Raw genomic sequence first — 19,784 nt, forward strand, 5'->3', positions numbered from 1 at the left:
CCGAGTCTGGGCGGCCTGAGGGGCTCGGAGACTCCGGGGGAGGGAGACCGCAACAGCATGGCGGCCGGGTATGAGCTGCCCAACCTTCCTCTCCCTCTCTGTCGCCGCCGCCGCCGCCGGAGTCGCCGGGACCCTTCGGTCTGCGTGTGCCAGTTGTAAGGCCGCTGCCCGCCCGTCAGCCCTCCGGTCCACCGGCCCTCCTTCCTCTACCGTCACTGCCAGCCCGAGGGTCGGGCTGGCGAGTAACTCCTACTCCTACCCCACCCACCCGTCCGCCGGCCCGGGATCATGGAGGACGTGAAGCTGGAGTTCCCCTCGCTCCCACAGTGCAAAGAAGACGCCGAGGTAAGTCTGCCAGTGACCGCCACGCACAGGCCGAGGGGCAACCCCAGGCCCCAACCGTGGAAGCCTCTCGTGCTACCGGAGCCCTGTGGCCTCAGGAGGGCGTCCCGGGACCTCGGGGTGGAGCCTCCGGCGCAGGGAGGTCGGCTCCTTCCCAGACTCGGTTCTTCTTTCCCTCCAAGGCGCCGGCGGAGGGGTTGGGTCTGGGTCTGGGTCTGGGTCTGAGGTAATTAATTTAATGAGATGATCAAAAGCAGCCCCCTTTTCCCCCGGGTCAGCGTCGAGGACTTCATTTGGAGTAAGAGTCCATTTCTACTGCCAGAGCAACACGAGGATAGTGTTGGCTTTTAATCTCAATTTGAGGGATATCTTTGGTGTCAGAGATTTCACTTGTGGGACACGTGCCTCCGGGGCCCCACTTGTGGAATAGATCCTGCCCTGACCTTCAAAATGCGCCTTTGAAAACTTCTCCAAAGTAGTAGTTTTTGTTTGTTTGTTTTGAGGCAAAACTACAAAGCTGGGTATTCATATCTGTAAACTTAAATCAGAAATCTTGTCCTTTGGAGGGAAAATAATGAGAGTAAAATTCTTTATAACTTGGTCTCCTGATTTCTAATTTGGGGTTCATTTTATAACCCACTTTACCTCTTCCCTATCTGAGGTTTGTATTCTCTCCGCCCCCATCTATTGCTAGTTTCAAATACTTTATGTTATTGCAGACTAGTACTAAATTAGAATTTTCTGAAATCTAAATTAGTAACAGGACAAGGTATGCTTTAGCAGGATCAAGAAAGAAAGAAGTCTAAAATTTCTAGTTTTAAATATCTTAAAAGTTATTGGAAAAAGAAAGTTCTGTTTTTAAGAGACCATTCAATTTATACCAAATATTTATTCTATTGAATATCTTCATTTGGGTTCATATTTTTTGCTTGGAGGGATCTTTTGCTTGTGGTAGTGATCCTTGAGAACTGCATATGTTTTCAGAGTAGACTCCTTTTTAAAAAAGTTTTATTGATTTTTATAGAGATAGGAAGGGAGAGAAATAGAGAAACATGTGTTTGTTGTTCCACTTATTTATGCATTCATTGTTGATTTTTGTATGCACCCTGTCCAGGGATGGAACCCACAACTTTGGCGTGTGGGGACAATGCTGTAACCAACTGAGCTATACCGGGAGGTCCAGAGTAAACTCTTAAGTGGGGAAAAAAAAAGTTGAATTTATGTGTAAAAGTGAATTTAACTTTTTTCTTCTTTTAATATGGAATAATGTGAATGAGGAGTATGCTTTTATATCCTCAAACTTATTCAGTCATTTCAGCTTTGGAAGCAATCTTAGGAATGATGTAGAGCATTCCCAGTTTTTAGGTGAAGAAATTGTAGCTTAATGAGAATAAGTGATGTGCCATGGTAACACAGTAGCACGAGACACAGTGAGGACAGGACATTGGTGTCATGAATCTTAATTAATTGTTTTTTATTTTATTTTTTATCCTCACCCAAGGACATTTTTGCATTTATCTTTAGATAGAGCGGGAGGGAGAGAGAGAGGAAGAGAGAGAAAGAAACATCTATGTGAGAGAGACACATCGAGTGGTTGCCACCCACATGACCCAAACCCGGGCCAGAGACAAACTGCAACCAAGGTAGGTGCCCTTAGCGGGAACCGATCCTGGGACTTTTCTGGTCCGCGGTCTGATGCTCTGACCTCTGAGCCAAACCGGCCAGGGTTCATTGTTCTTTTTAATACCTCAATTCTTTCCTGCTTTAATCTGAAAGTTCTAGTTTAAAATGTTTACAGACTTTATATTTGATCTTTTATTGTGTGTATAATATGTGTTATCCCTGCAAAAATGATAAAATCTTCCTGGGAATAGAGCTTTCTTCTTTTCTGTGTTGGACAGAAGTAATGTTTAAAGCCTAGTAGATAATGATGGAAATATTACCTACTTAAAGCCAATTAATTCCTTATTTCATAGCATTAGATGTTTCTTTTTGTTGCAAAACTCCAACCAATTTAAGCAGAAAGAAGTGAAGTAACGAAATCCAAAAAGCAGAAGTGCAGCTAATCTCAGAGTCTTGAATAGACAGTATTATAATGCGTCAGAACTGCCACAGCTTCTCATCGGTGCTTGTCTCTACCTTCTTTCAGGGTCTCTACCTTTACTTGGGCTCTTTCGCAGGTATGGAGTTTGGCCATTGTCTTCTCTGGGTTCACACCTTGATGGAGCCTACACATTGAGGAATAAAAGTGCTTCTCTCCAAACTTCAGTGTTTAAAATCTAGAGGACTGGCCAAAATTTAGGTCATGTGCCCATCCTTTGGATCAGTTACTATAGCCAGGAAGTGGTAAATACAGTGAAGGACCCAGGCTGGGTCATATACCTGCTTCCTTGGCTAGGGTAGTGAAGTTTATCATTGGTAAACATTTCCACAGAAGGTGGAGAGTGTTTTTTGGGCAGACAGAACTTTTAAATACTCATTAAATAGGGCATGTAATTACTCATAATAAACTAATAAACTAATTTCCAATGAGCTATGTGAAGTATCAAATGGTCTTAATGATTGATGTGATCCAGCTATGATAGCTTGATGATCCTATTATCTCTAAAAATATTACTTCTGCTTTGCCCGTCTGGCTCAGTGATTGAACGTTGACCCATGCACTGGGAGGTCACCGGTTCGGTTCCCAGTCAGGGCACATACCCAGGTTGTGGGTCAAATCCCCAGTGGGGGGGCATGCAGGTGGCCAATCGATGGTTCTATCTCCTTCTCCCTTTCACTTTCTCTAAAAAATCAGTAAAGGAAAAAATTAAAAAAAAAGAAGAAGAATATTTCTTCCAAGTTTCTTGAAATACTAGTCAGGATATTTTTTTAAAAGGACAGTGCTAGTGTTACCAGTCCCAAAAGTGTCCAAAGCTTTGAAAGGCTAAAACCCAACACATCATAGTTCGGCATAGGAAAGTTTTATTGATTTGAAAGAGTGCTGGCTGAGAAGATGAGAGAGCCTTACTAGTTCCTCAAATCTATCTTAAAGAAATGGGAGGAACTGTTTTTATAAAACTCAAACCCAAGCAGAATTCCTGAAATGATTAGCCTATCTATATGCAAGACTAAGCAGGAGCTATTATCCTGAAAGCCGTGGGAACAACACAGGCTTGAACAACATGGAGTCACACCAAGCATTTCACTTTTACATGAGCAAAAATTTGGCTGTTAAGATCAGTTTGTAAAAAGATTGGCATTCCTTTGTTTAAAACTATACTGTGATTTCCCGTTGTTTTGAGGATGAAGTTCAAATCTGTTACATCATTTGGAAGGTCCTGTGTCATCCTGTATCTGCCTACCACCCTTACCTCATTATGAGCTACTTGTTCCTCTTGTTCCCTTCTGTATGTCTTAGTTTTATTCATCTTTTCACAGATCCTAGAATGCTTTCATTTTTCCTCCTACTTCAGGACCTTTGCTTTACTGTTTGCCACTGCATGGCTGCCAGCTCTCCCCTTGCCCTCAACTAGTTAACTGCGGTTATGCATTGTATGACATTTCCATTAGCTAAGGACCACATATACAAATGCTGGTCCCATAAGATTATAATGGAGCTGAAAAAATTCCTATTGCATAGTCACATCGTAGTTGTCTAGCGCAACACATTACATAAATAACCTTGTGTTACAGTTGCCTACAGTATTCAGTACACTAGTATGCTATACAGGTTTATAGCCTGGGAGCTATAGGGGAACAGAATTTGTCACCACAAAGTGTTTCTTTGGCATAATGATGATTTTAGGCTGGTTAATTTTAAGAAATGGAGATTTGGCAGAAGCTTTGGAACCAAGTAGAGTTACCTTTTGTAAAGCACATTTACCTTTGTAAGGAAAATCTTCATTTGTAAGGGTGTCTTCCCACTCCAACCAAAATCTCCAGAAACTCTTATCAGTGCATAAGACAATGACTTAAATCTGCATAACAGCCTTACTCTTGTTTATTGTGCTCTGGTTACCTCCCATAACTGACTCCCCCACTCCTAATTTCTTTTGTCTTCAGCTGAAGATGGTATTTAAGTTGGTGGCTTCGGCCATTTCCACGAGTTACTCAGTTTTCCTGGGTCTCTCCTTTTTAATTAGAAAAGCACAGGCTTAAAATGGTGTCACTCTCTTGAAAGCCCATGATACCAAACCTAAATACCTGATCTAATAGCAATTCAACCTCTTCCAGAAACATAATCAATCAGCCTAGAATTTTCTGATCAACACTACTGAGATAATCTGCCTGATAAGACTCCTTGCCTTCCCCTATGGGAAGGTGTCTTTGCCAAAAATAATCCACTGTTTTAATTTCTTAGTCCCACCCTTCTTCTGTCTGTAAAATCTGTCCATTTTATATAACTCATAGAGTATACTTGTAGTTGGCTAGATGGGATGCTGCCCAATTCATGAATTGCTTAACTAAAGCCAATTAGATTTTCAAATTTACTAGGTTGAATTTTGTTTTTTAACACTCCCATGTATATAAGAGGTATACATCTGATTAAACTTTTGTTTTTCTCCTGTTAATCTGTCTTTTATTACAGGGATGTTTTAGCCAAGAACCCAGAAGGGTATAGGCAAAGTTATTTTTCCTCTCTATTTTCCATGATAGACTGAAAATTTCATAAGGAAGCTTAGTTACCAGTAAGCTTCCCTGTTGTTTGCCATTGTTTCTTTCACGTAACACAATGTCTGGTATATACCATAAACATAACAAATGTTTGTTGAATTAATGAAAGAATCTTGATTGGTTTTGTTAAAAAACAAAATTTGAAAATCTAATTGGCTTTAGTTAAGCAATTCATGAATTGGGCAGCATCCCATCTAGCAACTAGAAGAGCAACTCTGATGAGTTGTACAAAAAGGAAGGTTTTTATAGGCAAAATGAAGGTGGAACTAAGAAATTAAGAGTGGATTTTTTTCAGGCAAGGACATCTTCCCGGAAGGGGTTCTTATCAAGAAGATAAGAAATTCCAAACTGATTGAGTAAAATTATGTTTCTGGGAGAGACTGGAACTGCAATTAGAATCAGGTATTAAATCTAGGTTTAATCTGAATTATGGGTTTTCAGCAAGAGTGATACCATTTGGGACCTGTGGTTTTCTATCAGTTTTGATGGTAGAGTCTTACTTGGGGCAAGACTATAGTAGTTTTTTAGATGTGAGAAAGAAAAAACAGTTTAGAATGACAATTTTTAAACAAATTGGTTGCATAGTTAGGACTGTTGGTTTTATAATTCAAAAATTAATGTTTTATTTTCAGGTAGAAAGTAAAACATAATTTACTTCAGTTATAGTTTAGCAACTTAAATGTTCCCCTTTCCATTTTCCTTTATCTTTTGATTCCCTTATTACAGCATCAAAAATAGGAATTGCTTAATATCGATGACCAAGGATCTCTTTTCCTAGCACTTTTAGAATGATGCTTTTTTTTAACCTGACAATGAAGTAGAGTCACCCAAGGAGCTTTTATTTTTTATTTATTAAAAAAAAATTTTTTCTTCTTTATTGATTTTAGAGAGATAGGAAGAGAAATACCAATGAGAGAACATCAGTTGGCTGCATCCTGCATGCCCCCCACTAGGGATTTAGCCCACAACCTGGGAATGTGCCCTGACTGGGAATCAAACCTACAACCTCTTGGTGCATGGGTTGACGCTCAACCACTGAACCACCCTGGCCCGGCACCCAAAGAGCTTTCAAAAAATAGCCATGCCTGGGCCCACCCATCACCTATTCTGATTTAATTGGTCTGAGATGGAGCCAGATAATTCTAACGCCAGCCAGCTTTAAGACTGACTGATTCAGAAGTATCTTACTTGAATGCCTCTCTGTCTTCTCATATTCTCCCAACCCTTTTGATACCATTGTAATTAACCTAGTTATTAATAACAGGAAAGGAAAAAAGGGAAGGCCATTTATTATAAGCATGATATTTGTGCAGCTTTGCCAGGAAGCTGCAGTTTAACACTCCCAGAGAGAGTCACAGTCACCGGCCTATTTCCCAAAGATCGCTGTGGGGAGGGACTGGACAGGGGGAGAATAGATGCATGCCCGGTAAAGTCTGGATGAAATAGGGAAGGTACTTGCCTATCAGTCAGACCTGGGAACAGATCATTGGCCAGAGTAGGCGTGGCCACTGCAAATGTGGGAAGATTTGGAATATTTAATACCATAAACAAAGAAACTCACTGTCTTGGCTCCTAGCCTTTTTGGGTCTCTTGTGTTTTCAGGACTCTTGGGACTCCTGTTGCAGGGGGTATACTCTCTCAGTTCCCCTCTATTTGCCCACATGGCCCATAGCCATGTGGACCCTACACAATGGACTAATGGACTACAACTATTCTAATGCTAAACCGGACCCAATTCCGACATGGAATGGAAACTCTAGACACTGACTTTGATTTTTGCTCTACTGAATACCCAGCTGCACTTCTTCCATGACTGGATTAAGAGAAATGGGACTTTGGAAACCCAGAGATATAATTCCATGCGAATAAAAATCACTCGTCCTCCTGTGCAACTCTCAGAAAATTCTTTTTCTCGAGATATTATAAGGAACCCACCCCCAGCAGCCAGTGGGGAAGAGGACAACCCACTTCCAGTGATAACATTTTCATTTTGGAGTGAATATCTTTGGTCCTTTGGTTTAGGCAAAGCTTGAGCTGGGGGTGGGAACTAAAGGAAAGGGTTTATTCTGAAGAGGACTACAATTTTTTTGGAGGAAGCTGTAATACTAATTTTTTTCTGTTTTGTGAAATATCCGAGCTTAGGTATAATCTTCTGATTATTCCTTTACCCCCAGACTGCTCCTCCCACTTATGTAAAATTTGTAATCTCTCTTGGCATTTATAAAAATTATGTGTTTCAACCCACCTGATCCATCTGATAATAGTCTGATAATAAGAATTAAATTTTTACTTTACCTAATGGTTATAGTAACCTTTAGTAACCTTTGGTTCATTTATTATATATTCTTTGGTGTATTTATTTATTGATCTTTGAACAGTTTTATAATATTTTTCTGCCCCACAAATGCAATTTTATAGATTCTTTAACTTTGCATTTGTATAAGAAGGAAGAAGAGAGACTGAAAGATGTTTTAATATGTGGTACCCTCTATCATTGATGATCGAAGGATTTTCACTTGTGAATTAATTTTTATTAGGAGCATAATGTGTTTAACCATTAGGGATATTTTGGCTTATGGTTTGAAAAATATAGTTGGACTACTTGACCAATCAACAAAATTTGGGAAATTGATTCTAGTAATTAATGTTAACTTACAATAGATAGGTAGTTATACTGGGAGTCTGCCCCATTTCTAAAGTGGTGGATTTTAGGAGCAGCATAGCAGGCATAGAGTATGATTGAGTGTGATACAGGCAAGACTTGGTTACTAGAGACATGTTTAGATAGATGGATATCAGGTAAAGCAAGACTATGAGCATGAATGACTTTTAAAATCTTGACTTACTATGCCAAAGACATGAGCAGGATTGGTAGACTAAGAAGATTTAAGATTTGTTCTGCAGGGAGGTAGTAATCAGGGCCAGGACAACAAAGGGAAGACTTTCAAGACTAAGAATAGTTCTAAATGAAATTTTCTGTGTGAGAAAGCTTAGAAGTTTCAAAGGATCCATGCCTAATTACAGCAAGTCCTGATGCTCACTAAAGGGAGCTACGTGCTGATCATTCTCTCTAACTTGGTTTTTACTTCTGTAATACCTTTCTTATATAAATATATATAAATATAGTGGCAGTCTTTCATGTTCTGTTGCATACAACCTTATGGGAAGCTCAAAATTTCTTTGAAGCCTCTTTTTCATTTAAAAAAGTTTCAGGTAAATTTTGCATTTTATACCATATATTCATGCTTGATCTAATATAAAAATGTTTTAAATTAGTGGCCATTGAAAATACTTTTTTTTTTTTTTAATCTTCACCCAAGGACATTTTTTTTCCATTTTTTGTTCAGATAGAGTGGGAGGGAGAGAGAGAGAGAGAGAGAGAAACATCGACGTGAAAGGGACACATCGAGTGGCTGCCATCTGCATGACCAACCAGGGCCAGGGACAAACTGCAACCAAGGTATGTGCCCTTAGCGGGAACCAAACCCGGCTTTCTCTGGACCGTAGGCCAACGCTCTAACCGCTGAGCCAAACAGGCCAAGACTTTTATTTTTTTTTAAATTTTTTTAGAGAGAGAGAGAAAGGGAGAGGGAGAGAGAGAACATTGATTGGCCACCTCCTGCATGCCCCCACTGGGGATTTGGCCCACAACCTGGGCATGTGCCCTGACCAAGAATCAAACCAACAATCTCTTGGTGCATGGGTCGATACTCAACCACTGAGCCACACTGGCCAGGCATTGAAAATACTTTTTACTTAAAAAAATTTGGGGGGGTTAAATTGACGTTCTAGAAACTCATTTTCCTATGTATTTTCCCATTTTTCTTCTTTTTTCATTTAGAGATAGCATTTTCGGTAAACTCAAAAATAGACATTTCTGTAATCACTTTTCTTTCTCACAGCTCTGACAAGTTGCTTCGGGAAGATAAGGCTGGCTGTTTAAAAAGAAAAGAAAAAGATGCCTGGCCGGTGTGGCTAAGTGGATTGAGCGTCATCCCATGGACTGAGAGGTCCCGGTTCAATTCCTGGTCAGGGCACAAGCTGGAGTTGCGGGCTCTGTCCCCAATAGGGGGTGTGCAGGAGGCAGCTGATCAGTGTTTCTCTCTCTCTCTCTAAAAAATCAATAAAATATATTTTAGAAAAAGAAAAAAGATTAGTAGCATGTAGTGCCATATTCACCAAAATACACATCTATTGTGTGCTTATTCTGTCAGGCACTGTGCTCAATATTAGGAGTACTATGACTCAAATGACAGAGTCTTGGCCTAAGTTTTCTAAAAACTTCAATATGAAAAGGTTATAACATTGGTGGTAAATTACAGAAGTAGGTAAACATTCAATATGTATAGTTTGATTATATATCCCCCTCTACTGGCTTGGAAATGATACACTTTATTTTTATTCTTTTAATCCCCATAAATTAATCATCATTGTTTAATGCAGTAAACATTTTATTTAAATGTTGTTTAAATAATTTTGTGTAAATATTGATAAATGTAATGTATAGTGCCTTATAGTTCCTTCTTATATTGAGAGCCTGTATAATGTGGTGATTAAGGAAGGGGCCCTGGAGTCAACTACTGGCACTTGAAGTCAGAGCTTTCTGTGCCTAAAATAAAAATGTAAAATAGAAACAGTACCTTTTCTTCAAAGACCGTCTTTTAGAAGTTCCTTTAAGAAGAGGCTACAGGTAGTAAACTCTCTGGTTTTTTTTTGTATGGAATTGCCTTTTATTTCACTCTTGTTCTTGAAAGATGGTTTTCTGGGCATACATTAAAGATGAACATTTATTTCACCACTTTGAATGTATTGCTTCTGTCGTCTTTCATCCTTGCATTTGAGAAGTCAGGGTCAGTTTAACTGTCTTTCCTTTGTATGTAATTTGTCTTTTGTGTTAAGATGCTCTTTTTTCCTTTTTTTTTCCTTTCACATTTTATTTTTTATTAATTTATTTTTATTATAGATGTTTCTTCTTTTGCCCCCATTGAGGATGCTCTTTTTTAATAGAAATAAAATGTATATTGAATGAAATGCACAGGTATTAAATGTCCAATTCAGTGAGTTTCAGTAACTGTACAGGGTAGGCGAAAGTAGGTATATAGTTATTTGTGTGGAAAATAATACAGTAATTAATAAATAATAATACAAGAGTAAACTGTTTTGTATACTCACAACTTTAAAGCTACTTTTGCCCACACTGGTGTACATTAGTGCAGCTACTACTATCAAGAATCAGACCATCTCTACCAACATGGAAAATTATCTCATATCCATTTCCAGGCAGTCCCTACCTCAGCCCATAATAGGCAAAACATATTATAATTTTTTTTTAATCCTCGACTGAGGATATGTGTTTTTGTTTTTGTTTTTCATTGACTCTAGAGAGAGAGGGGAAGGGAGAGGGAGAGAGGGGGGAACATTGATCAGCTGCCCCCTGCACTTGCCCGGACCCACAATGCACTGGCAACCTGAGCACGTACCCTGACCAGAAATCGAACCCGTGACCCTTTGGTGCAAGGGACGATGCTCTAACCACTTAACAACACTTCCCAGGGCCCGAGGATGTGTTGTGTTTTTGTTGATTGTAGAGAGAGAGGAAAGGACAGGGAGAGAGAGAAAGAGAAAGAGAAAGAGAAAGAGAAACATTGATTGGTTGCCTCCTGCACACACGCTGACCAGGGATTGAATTTGCAACCTGGTATGTGCCCTGATCGGAAATCGAACCTGCAGCCTCTTGGTGTACGGGATGACGCTTCAACCAACTGAGCCACACTGGCCAGGGCTATGATTTTTTTAATCGTAGTTTAGTTTTATTTATTCTTAAATTTCATGTAAATGGAATCATACAAAATGGACTCTTGTTTATGGTTTCTTTCACTGAATGTAGATAGTATCTATGGAATTCATCCATATTGTTGTGTTTGTGAGTAGTTGATTCTTTTTTATTGCTGAGTACTATTGCATTGCATGGATACATGGATAGACATTTGGGTTATTTGGGGTTATGATGAATAAAGTTGCTTTAAATATTCTTGTACAAGTCTTTTTGTGGACATGTTTTCATTTCTCTTTGGTAAATCCTAGGAGTGAAATTACTAGATAACAGGGTAGGTATATGTTTAACATTCGTTTTACATCCCGTCAGCAATGTTTGAGAGTTCCATTTACTCCACATCATTACTAACATTTGGTGGTTTTTGTCTTTTTTAACTGTGGCCGTAGTGGGTATGTAGTGTTATTTTTTTGGTTTTAATTTGAATTTCCCTAATGAATAATGATGTTGAGCACCTTTTCTTGTGCTGTTGGCCATTTTTATATCTTGCATGGTAGGATGTCTTTCTTTGCCTGTTTTAAAAATTGGGTTGCCATTTTATTGATGTATATTTATGTATTTTGGATACAAGTCTTTTGTTGGATATATGTATTAAAGATATTTTCTTCCAGTTTGTGGCTTGCTTTTTCGTTTTCATAGCATTTTATTGAGCAGAAGTTTTTCATTTCATGAAATGTAATTTACCGATTTATTTTTCCTTTATGCTTTATACTTTTTGCACTCTCTTAAGACAGCTACTCTTTTTCCAAGGTTGCAAAGATATTCTCTTATTTTCTTCTAGAAGTTTTACTATTTTTGCATTTATGTCTATGTACACACCTTTTTTTCATTTGTTCAGTATTTATTGAATGTCTACTGTGTGCCAGGGACTGTCATTCAAGCATTAGAAATAGATACAGCATTGACAACAGACAGATGTTTGTGTGCATGTGTGTTGGGGGGTAGTGGGGAGTCAGGATCAAGATTCACTTTATTTGCCGGATATTTATCTGGTTGTTCCAGCACCACTTGCTTAAAATTAAGAGACTTTTCATTCTTCATTGCATTGACTTGGTATCTTTCAGGAAAATTAATTGCATATGTGTAGGTCTTTTGGACTCTATTCTTTTCCTTTTTTCTATTTTTTTTTTTAAATTTTTTATCCTCACCTGAGGACATTTTTTCATTTTTTTATTCAGATAGAGTGGGAGGGAGAGAGAGGAAGAGAGAGAAAAATCGACATGAAAGGGACACATCGAGTGGCCACCACCCACACAACCAATCATGGCCGGGGACCAACTGCAACCGAGGCACGCGCCCCTAGCAGGAACCAAACCCGGGTCTCCCTGGACCGCAGGCCGACGCTCCAACCGCTAAGCCAAACTGGCCAGGGCTCTATTTGTTTTTAATCTGAAAAAAATTATCTTTGTTTGGTGTACTGCTGACTGCTGTTTCATTGTTTATCTGTGCATTTCTTTCCCTTATCCTGCTTGGGGCTTATTGGGCTGCCAGTTTCTGAGGCATGGCATCTTTAACCAGTTGTAAAATTCTCATTAATTAACATCTTTTTAAAAATTGTATTAATTTTGGGGGGTTACATTGGTTAATAAAATTATATAAATTTCAAGTGTGTAATTCTATAATACATCATCTATTTGTATTGTGTGTTTACCACTCAAAGTTATATCTCCTTTGTCACCATATATTTGACCCTATTTACCCATTTCACTTCCCCTCACTTCCCTTTCCCTCGGTTGTATGTGTCTATGAGTTTTTGTCCTGTTTGTTCATTTGTTGTTTTTAGTTTTATATCACACATATGAGGGAAATTGTATGGTTCTTGACTTTTTCCATCTGACATTTCACTTCTTGAGATAGGCCTATAATGATATCAACTTCCCTTTTATTGCTTTTGCTATATCCCAAAAGTTTTGATATGTCATATTGTCATTCTCATTTGTCTCTAGGTATATTTTGTTCTCTTATTTCTCCTTTGATCCAGTTCTTTAGTAGCATGTTGTTTAATCTCCACATATTTGTGGTTTTACCTGTTTTCTTTTAACAGGTTACTGTCGTCTTTTCCCTGGCTGCCTTCAGAATTATTTCTTTGTCATTAAATTTTTTAAATTGACTTGAGAGAGAGAGAGAGAAAAACATTAATTTGTTATTCCACCTATTTATGAATTCATTGGTTGCTCCTTGTGGGTGCCCTGACCTGGGATCGAACCTGCAACCTTGGCATATCGGGAAAATGCTCTAACCAACTAGGCTGTCCGGCCAGGGCCTGTCATTAGTTTTTTACAGTTTTAATATAATGTGCCTTGGAGAAGGCCTTCTGGGATTGAGATAATTAGTTCTGTTTGCTTCTTGCGTTTAAGGATCCAGCTCTTCCCATAGGTTTGAGAAGTTCTCGTCGACTATTTGTTTGAATAGGCTCTCTTTCTTTCTTCCTCTCTTCTCCTTCTGGGATACCCATTATTATATTGCTTTTTCTGATGGAGTCATATAGTCCTCATAGAGTTCTTTCTTTCTTTCTTTCTTTTTTAACTCGTTTGTCTTTTTTTCCATCTGCATAATTTCTAGATTTCTGTCTTCGGTGACACTAATCCTTTCCTCCATCCTTCATTTCCTAAGCTCACTAGTTTCTTTTTTATCTGTTTTACTGAATTCCTCAGCTCTAGAATATCTATTTGGTTCTTTTTTATTTTTACTTCAAATAATAAGAGAAAGGGCTCTTGGAGCTTAGAGCCCTAACCTTTAGCTCCACCTCGAGGAGGTCCCAAGAAAGGAGACTGAAAGCGTAATAGGGGGCTCTAGCCAACTGAGAGGGTGACAGGGACCGTAAGGTGATCCGAATCACGGCACCATACATCACTGGTGATGTTGGCGGCTGAATGATGAAGTTGGATCTTGGTTCTTGAGTTCAGCAAAGAAAGAATCCAGAGCCAAGAACCCAAATTATGAGAAAGTTTATTTTGAAAGTTACAGAGGTAGAAAAGTGACCATAGAAGAAATGGGCTAAGGAAACAAGTTACAAAGGCAAAAGAAGGGCTGTTGGAGCTTAGGAAAGTATACTCGAAAAGAACTGTGTGCTCTGGGAAGAGAGAGAGGGCCTATTTGATTCTTTTTTAAAGTTTAAATTTCTTTGGTAAAGTATTCTTTTTGTTGATTTTATTTCTGAGTTCATTAAACTTCCTGAGTTTTCTTGTATTTTGTTGATTTTTTTCAGAACTGCAGTCTTGAGTTCTCTGTCATTGAAATCACATATTTTTATATGTTTGAGTTTATTTTCTGGAGAGTTTTTATTTTCTTTCTGAGATGCCTTTTTGCCTTGGTTATTCATGGTATCTGATGGATTTTTTTCCTCTGCCTAGGCAGTTATGGGAATGCAGTCTACTTTTTAAAAAGAGTGATCCTTCTCTATTTAGCAGGTTGATAAGAAGAGGTCTGTCTTTTGTTTACTAGTAAGTTGTGCTGAAGTGTAAGTTTTTGTTTTCTTTTGCACTGCTTTGTATTCTTGGATCTCTAGGTGATCGAAAATGTCCTGTATTCCCTGGGGAAGTAGGCATCTCCTCTTTGCCAGACCCTCTCGGTCTTAGAGCACCACCCTCATGGAGGAATGTGGTGGGCAATGAGGTTCTGAACCTGTAAAATCCTAGTGCTGCCCCCTGAAACTAGTTGCTTCCCTGTCCTAGGTGTCCCAGGTGTCCTCCACTGGGCTCAGCTGCTATGGGTTCTCTCCCAGTAATGTTGGCTGCCAGACCTCCATAATTGGGACCAGCCCCAGCATGTGCCCATCACTGAGGAAGGAGTACCTCTGCCTCTCCAGTTCTCAAGGCTGCAGATAGTGTACTCTACAACTGGACACTCACTTCTACAGCTTCTTCTGGGCCCACTGCTAGTTCTGCTGCTAGTTCTGGGTGGATGAGGGGAGGCAGCCAAAATCCAGTGGCTTTGTTTTCTTCCTTGCAATGGCAGCTGCTAAACCACAGCTGCCCGGTCACTGGGTTTAGCTATAGCATGTGCTCACCACTCAGACAAGAATGTTTCTACCTCTCTGTTCCTGAGACCTCACATTTTCCAACTCTGAATTTAGGTCATTTGATAGGTCACTTCTATTTTCCAGTTCACAAATTCTCTCTTTATCTGTGTCCTTTCTTCTTTTTAGCCCATCCACTGGTTTTTATTTTTAATTTCAATTGCACTTTTTTATTTCTACATAATCCTTGCCTCTCTTAAAAATCAGTTTCTTAATTGCTGGTTGTACTTTTGGTATTCTCTTACTTCTTATTATATATACATAAATGTCTTAAATGTTTGTTTGTTTTTTTATTAATCTCACCTGAGTATATATTTATTGATTTTTAGAGAGAGAGAAACATCTATGTGGGAGAGAAACGTCGATCAGTTTTCTCTGTAACACTCCCCAAATGGGAATCGAACCTGCCACTTTTTGGTGTATGGGGTGACACTCCAACCATCTGAGCCACACCAGCCAGGACTATTAAATGTTTTGGCATTTTCATCATTGTCATATCTGTAGTCTGTGGATATGATTCAGTTATATCTGCTTTTCACCGTGGCTCATTTCCACCACCACCCTTTTATTTTTTTCTCACCTGAGGATATTTTTTTACCTATTCTCAGATAGAGTGGGAGGGTGGAGGAGGGAGAGAGAGAGAGAGAGAGATAAACATCGATGTGATAGAGCCACATTAACTGGCTGCCTCCCGTATGTCCTGACCAGGTCCTGGGACAAACTGCAATTGAGGTACGTGCCCTTGACCAGAATCGAACCCGTGACTCATTGGTCTGCGGGCTGATGCTCTAACAACTGAGCCAAACCGGCCAGGGCCACCACCCTTATTTTTAAGTCAGTTTTTTATAGTGAGCTTATTGGAGCTGACCTGTGTGAATTATTTCTGATCCAGGTATGGGGAATGTCCGGCCCACAGGTCATACAAGGCCCACAAAATCAATACCAGCTAACATCACATGTCTCACCAAATTAGCCTGACGAAATATAGCATGCTTATTTTTAAGTTGATAATTTTGTATGGCACACAAATGATGTTATAACTATCCAAATGGCCCTTGGCAGAAAAATGGTCCCCCTCCCTTGGTAGGGTATATACCTCCAGAGAGAAAAATGTATTTGCTTCTCCCTGATACTCATGACACTGTCTCCCAGGGTCTCTTGACATTAAATTTTCACTTGGCCTCACAAAGATAATTGAATTCTAATGCCAAACTTGAATGAATGCCAGATTGTAGTTACAAAGATCCCACCCCACCATTACTATCACATTCTACTCAGACCCAAAGCTAAGAAAAGTAAGAGTACTCATTTCTATGACAATGAGGTGAGTTTTTTCCCTCCCTAGTTTATCTTTCACTGAAAGTTTTACCTTTTGGGGTCCCAGCTTTTTGTTCTTGATCTGACTTCCCACTTTGAGCAGGTCCTACGCTTTATCTTATGTCTCACATGTACAGTGCTATTTGAAATATGGCCACGATGAGGATGTGGAACAACTAGAAACTCCATACCTTGCTGGTGGGAGTGTAAATTGGTTTTAGAAAACTTGGCAGTGTCTAATATAGCCAAATATAGGCTCACCCTGTGATTGAGCAATTCCATTGCTACTTACATATCCAAGAGAAACGAATGCATGTGTCTACCACAGGACATGTAAAAGCATTTTCATAACAGCTTTATTCATAATTGCCAAAACCTGGAAGCTACTGAAATCTCCACAGGAGAATGAGTAAATTGTGGAATATTCATACCGTAGTATACTACACAGCAATAAAAAGGAAAAAACTGATATATACAACATGGGTGAATCCCAGACATTAGGTGGAACGAGAGAATCCAGACATCAAATAGTACCACTGTATGATTCCACTTATAAGAATTTCAAAAACAGGCAAAACTAATCTATAGTGATAGATAGAAGGCACTTGCTTATTAATTTAGCTGTGCTCTGTGCATTTAAAGATAATTTTATTTAAACTTATTTTAGTTTTTCCATCACCATTTATCCCCTCTCTACCCGCCCTACCTACACAGTAACCACATTGTTGTTCATATCCATGAGTTCTCGCTCTCTTTTTTTTTTTTTTTCCTTTCTTTAACTGAAATTACATAGACAATTTCTCAGGATTTATAGTCTACTTCTTCTACATTGCTGAGACCAATTTTCAAGATTAAAAATAAAATATAATTTCTGTTTTCTTTTTTTAAAAAAGCCTGTTAACCCTCATTTGAGGAGTATTCTCCCTTTCTATTACAGGTGTAAGAAAGTTCTACATCATGTGTTAAAAGTGCATTCTGACTTGGGGAATCTGGGTAAAGGGAATTTCTTGTATGATTTTTTGCAACTTTTTTGTAATCCTAAAATTATTTCAAAATAAAAGGTTTTTCAAAAAACACGTCCAGTTTCAACGTTAGAAATCTAACTACTATTTATAATACTGCATTTTAAGCAACCAAGTTAGAAACTTCAAATGCAATCCATTTATAGATTAGGGCTATCTGTATTATATTTGAGTTGTCATGTCAATTTGCTGTAACTTCCTTTTTCTTTTCCTAACTTTTAAAATATTCTTTCTTTTGCCCGGCCGTTGGGGCTCAGTGGTTGAGCATCAACCCATGCACCAAGAGGTTGCTGGTTCGATTCCCAGTCAGGGCACATGCCCAGGTTGGGCGCGTGGTTCCCTGGTGGGGGGCATGCAGGAGGTGGCCAATCTGTGTTCTCTCTCACCAATGTTTTATCTCTCTCTCCCTCTCCCTTCCTTTCTTTTTAAAATCAATAAAGGAAAAAAAAATTTTTTAATATTTTGTATTTTGCCATTGGCATTTTGCATTATTTTCCAACTTCTTTATTGTGGCCTGCATTCAAAAGACAGAATGAAATATACGCTTTCTTGAAATGTATCCTTTTTTTTTCATCTTCTCCCGAGGACATTTTTTCATTTTTTGTTCAGACAGAGTGGGAGGGAGAAAGAGGGAGAGAGAGAGAGAGAGAGAAACATCGACGTGAAAGGGACACATTGAGTGGCTGCCAGGGCCGGGGACAAACTGCATCTGAGGTACATGCCCTTAGCAGGAACCAAACCTGGGCCTCTCTGGACCACGGGCTGACGCTCTAACCACTGAGCCAAACCGGCCAGGACCGAAATGTATCTTTCAAAGTTATTGAACTAGGCAGAATCTTAAGCCCCAGTAAGATATGGGAAAGGTTAGTTGATAAGCATCTGACAGTGTAGCTCACGGATGGCAAATTCCTGTCACATACCATTCTTCTTTCATCCATAGCAGATATTGCTTATTGATCACAACATTCTTTTCTTCCATAATCTTCTTCCACATGTTGTTATAGCTATCTACTGCCATTTGGTTTGAGTTGGCATGAGTTAGAAAAAAAGTATATTTAATGTATGATTTAGAGGATTATTTGGGGGGAAAACTTCTGGAATATCTATTATAAGTCATGAACTATTCCATCCATTGTATAAAGTAAAATTATCATAATTTTGGAAACCCAATTTAAAGAATACCTTGTTTCTTGTCACTTAAATTTTCAGTTGTTTTTGAAGCCAATTGAATTGGCTAGATTTGTATAATGTTTTGTTGTTAAAATTTTTTTTTTCTTTATTGATTTTAGAAAGAGAAGAAGGGAAAGGGACAGAGATGGAAACATCGATGAGAGAGAACATCGATTGGCCGCCTCCTGCATGTCCCCCACTGGGGATTTGGCCCACAACCTGGGCATGTGCCCTGACTGGGAATCAAACTGGCGACCTCTTGGTGCATGGGTTGAAACTCAACCACTGAGCCACACCAGCCAGGCTTTGTAGAATATTCCTGAAGTATAATCTGTTTTTTAAAATATCCACAAAACTGAATGTCAGATGTTTAACTTTTAATTGGATGACATTGTTAATAATGTTATTTACTTTAATTCTTATGTTTTTCTCTATTTTTAAGGAGTGGACCTACCCTATGAGACGAGAGATGCAGGTATGACAGTCTTTATGTTTATTTAAACTAACCCATATTAATGTTATCATTAAATAACCTAACCTAATTTCACAAAGGATTTGAATTCTTTGTGGCGCATCTGTTGACTCATGGTCTGTAGGTTCTTCACTATATATTTGTACATATTAACATACTTAAATTGTGGATCATAAAAAGATGGGAAATTGTTACCTTTTTAAAAAAATATGTTTTCATTGATTTTTTAGAGAGAAAGGAAGGTGGAGAGGGAGAGAAATTTATCTATCAGCTACCTCCTGCACACCCCCCCTACTGAGGATTGAGCCTGCAACTTGGGCACATGCCCTAATGAGGAATCAAACCGGGACCTCTTAGTCCATGGGACAACACTGAGCCACACAGGCCAGGCCTTTTCTAAAAGATTAGAACCATGAACATAGTAATATATGTACATGCTTATAGAATCACTTTGTTTTTCCACATCTGAAAAATTTGGTACAACATTTTTATTCCTTTTGAAAGCAGTTTGCTTTGTTCATCTAGTTTAGGTGAGTTCAGGAGAGTTGCCTGTGTATATTATACCCTAGATACTAATATAGTGTATTAGTGATTTCCAATCAAATTCTATAACTAACTCCTCCAGAAGACTGACTTAAAAATTCCCAGTGTGGAATGAATTAAGTGATGGCTAATTCTCCTAACAGTTCATTTTTCTTTTGCATTTCTCACCATTTTTCGTCAACTCTGCTAGACCTAGGATTAAGCAATGTCTTCTGTTCCTGGGAATCCTTTGACTTCTAAAAATCTGTTTCTTTTATTTCTTAGTGAAAATCCATTATTTTAAAGTATGTGAGTACTAAGAGGCATTTTACTTGATGCTGTGGGGAATGCAAAGATGAGTAAAATGTTATTTCTGCCCACAAGAAGCTGGTAGAAGAAATCAGACCTATACACAAATATGATATCCTGTAG

At 38.8% G+C, this 19,784-nt stretch overlaps 1 protein-coding gene across 2 annotated transcripts in view; it reads left to right on the forward strand.

Moving 5' to 3' along the window:
* STYX (serine/threonine/tyrosine interacting protein) overlaps positions 1–19,784 on the forward strand; it is a 73,964-nt gene continuing 54,180 nt past the window's right edge. Inside the window, exons 1-2 of one of the 2 annotated variants that reach the window (XM_036270427.1) lie at positions 1–345; positions 18,801–18,833. In XM_036270427.1, coding sequence (XP_036126320.1) covers positions 289–345; positions 18,801–18,833 — 90 coding nt within the window. In that variant the 5' untranslated portion in view covers positions 1–288. The remainder of the gene's footprint in view (positions 346–18,800; positions 18,834–19,784) is intronic. The other variant, XM_036270435.1, reaches the window with a different exon arrangement.

Source organism: Molossus molossus, unplaced genomic scaffold (assembly GCF_014108415.1).
Source record: "Molossus molossus isolate mMolMol1 unplaced genomic scaffold, mMolMol1.p scaffold_m16_p_1, whole genome shotgun sequence".
Classification (NCBI taxonomy): domain Eukaryota; kingdom Metazoa; phylum Chordata; class Mammalia; order Chiroptera; family Molossidae; genus Molossus; species Molossus molossus.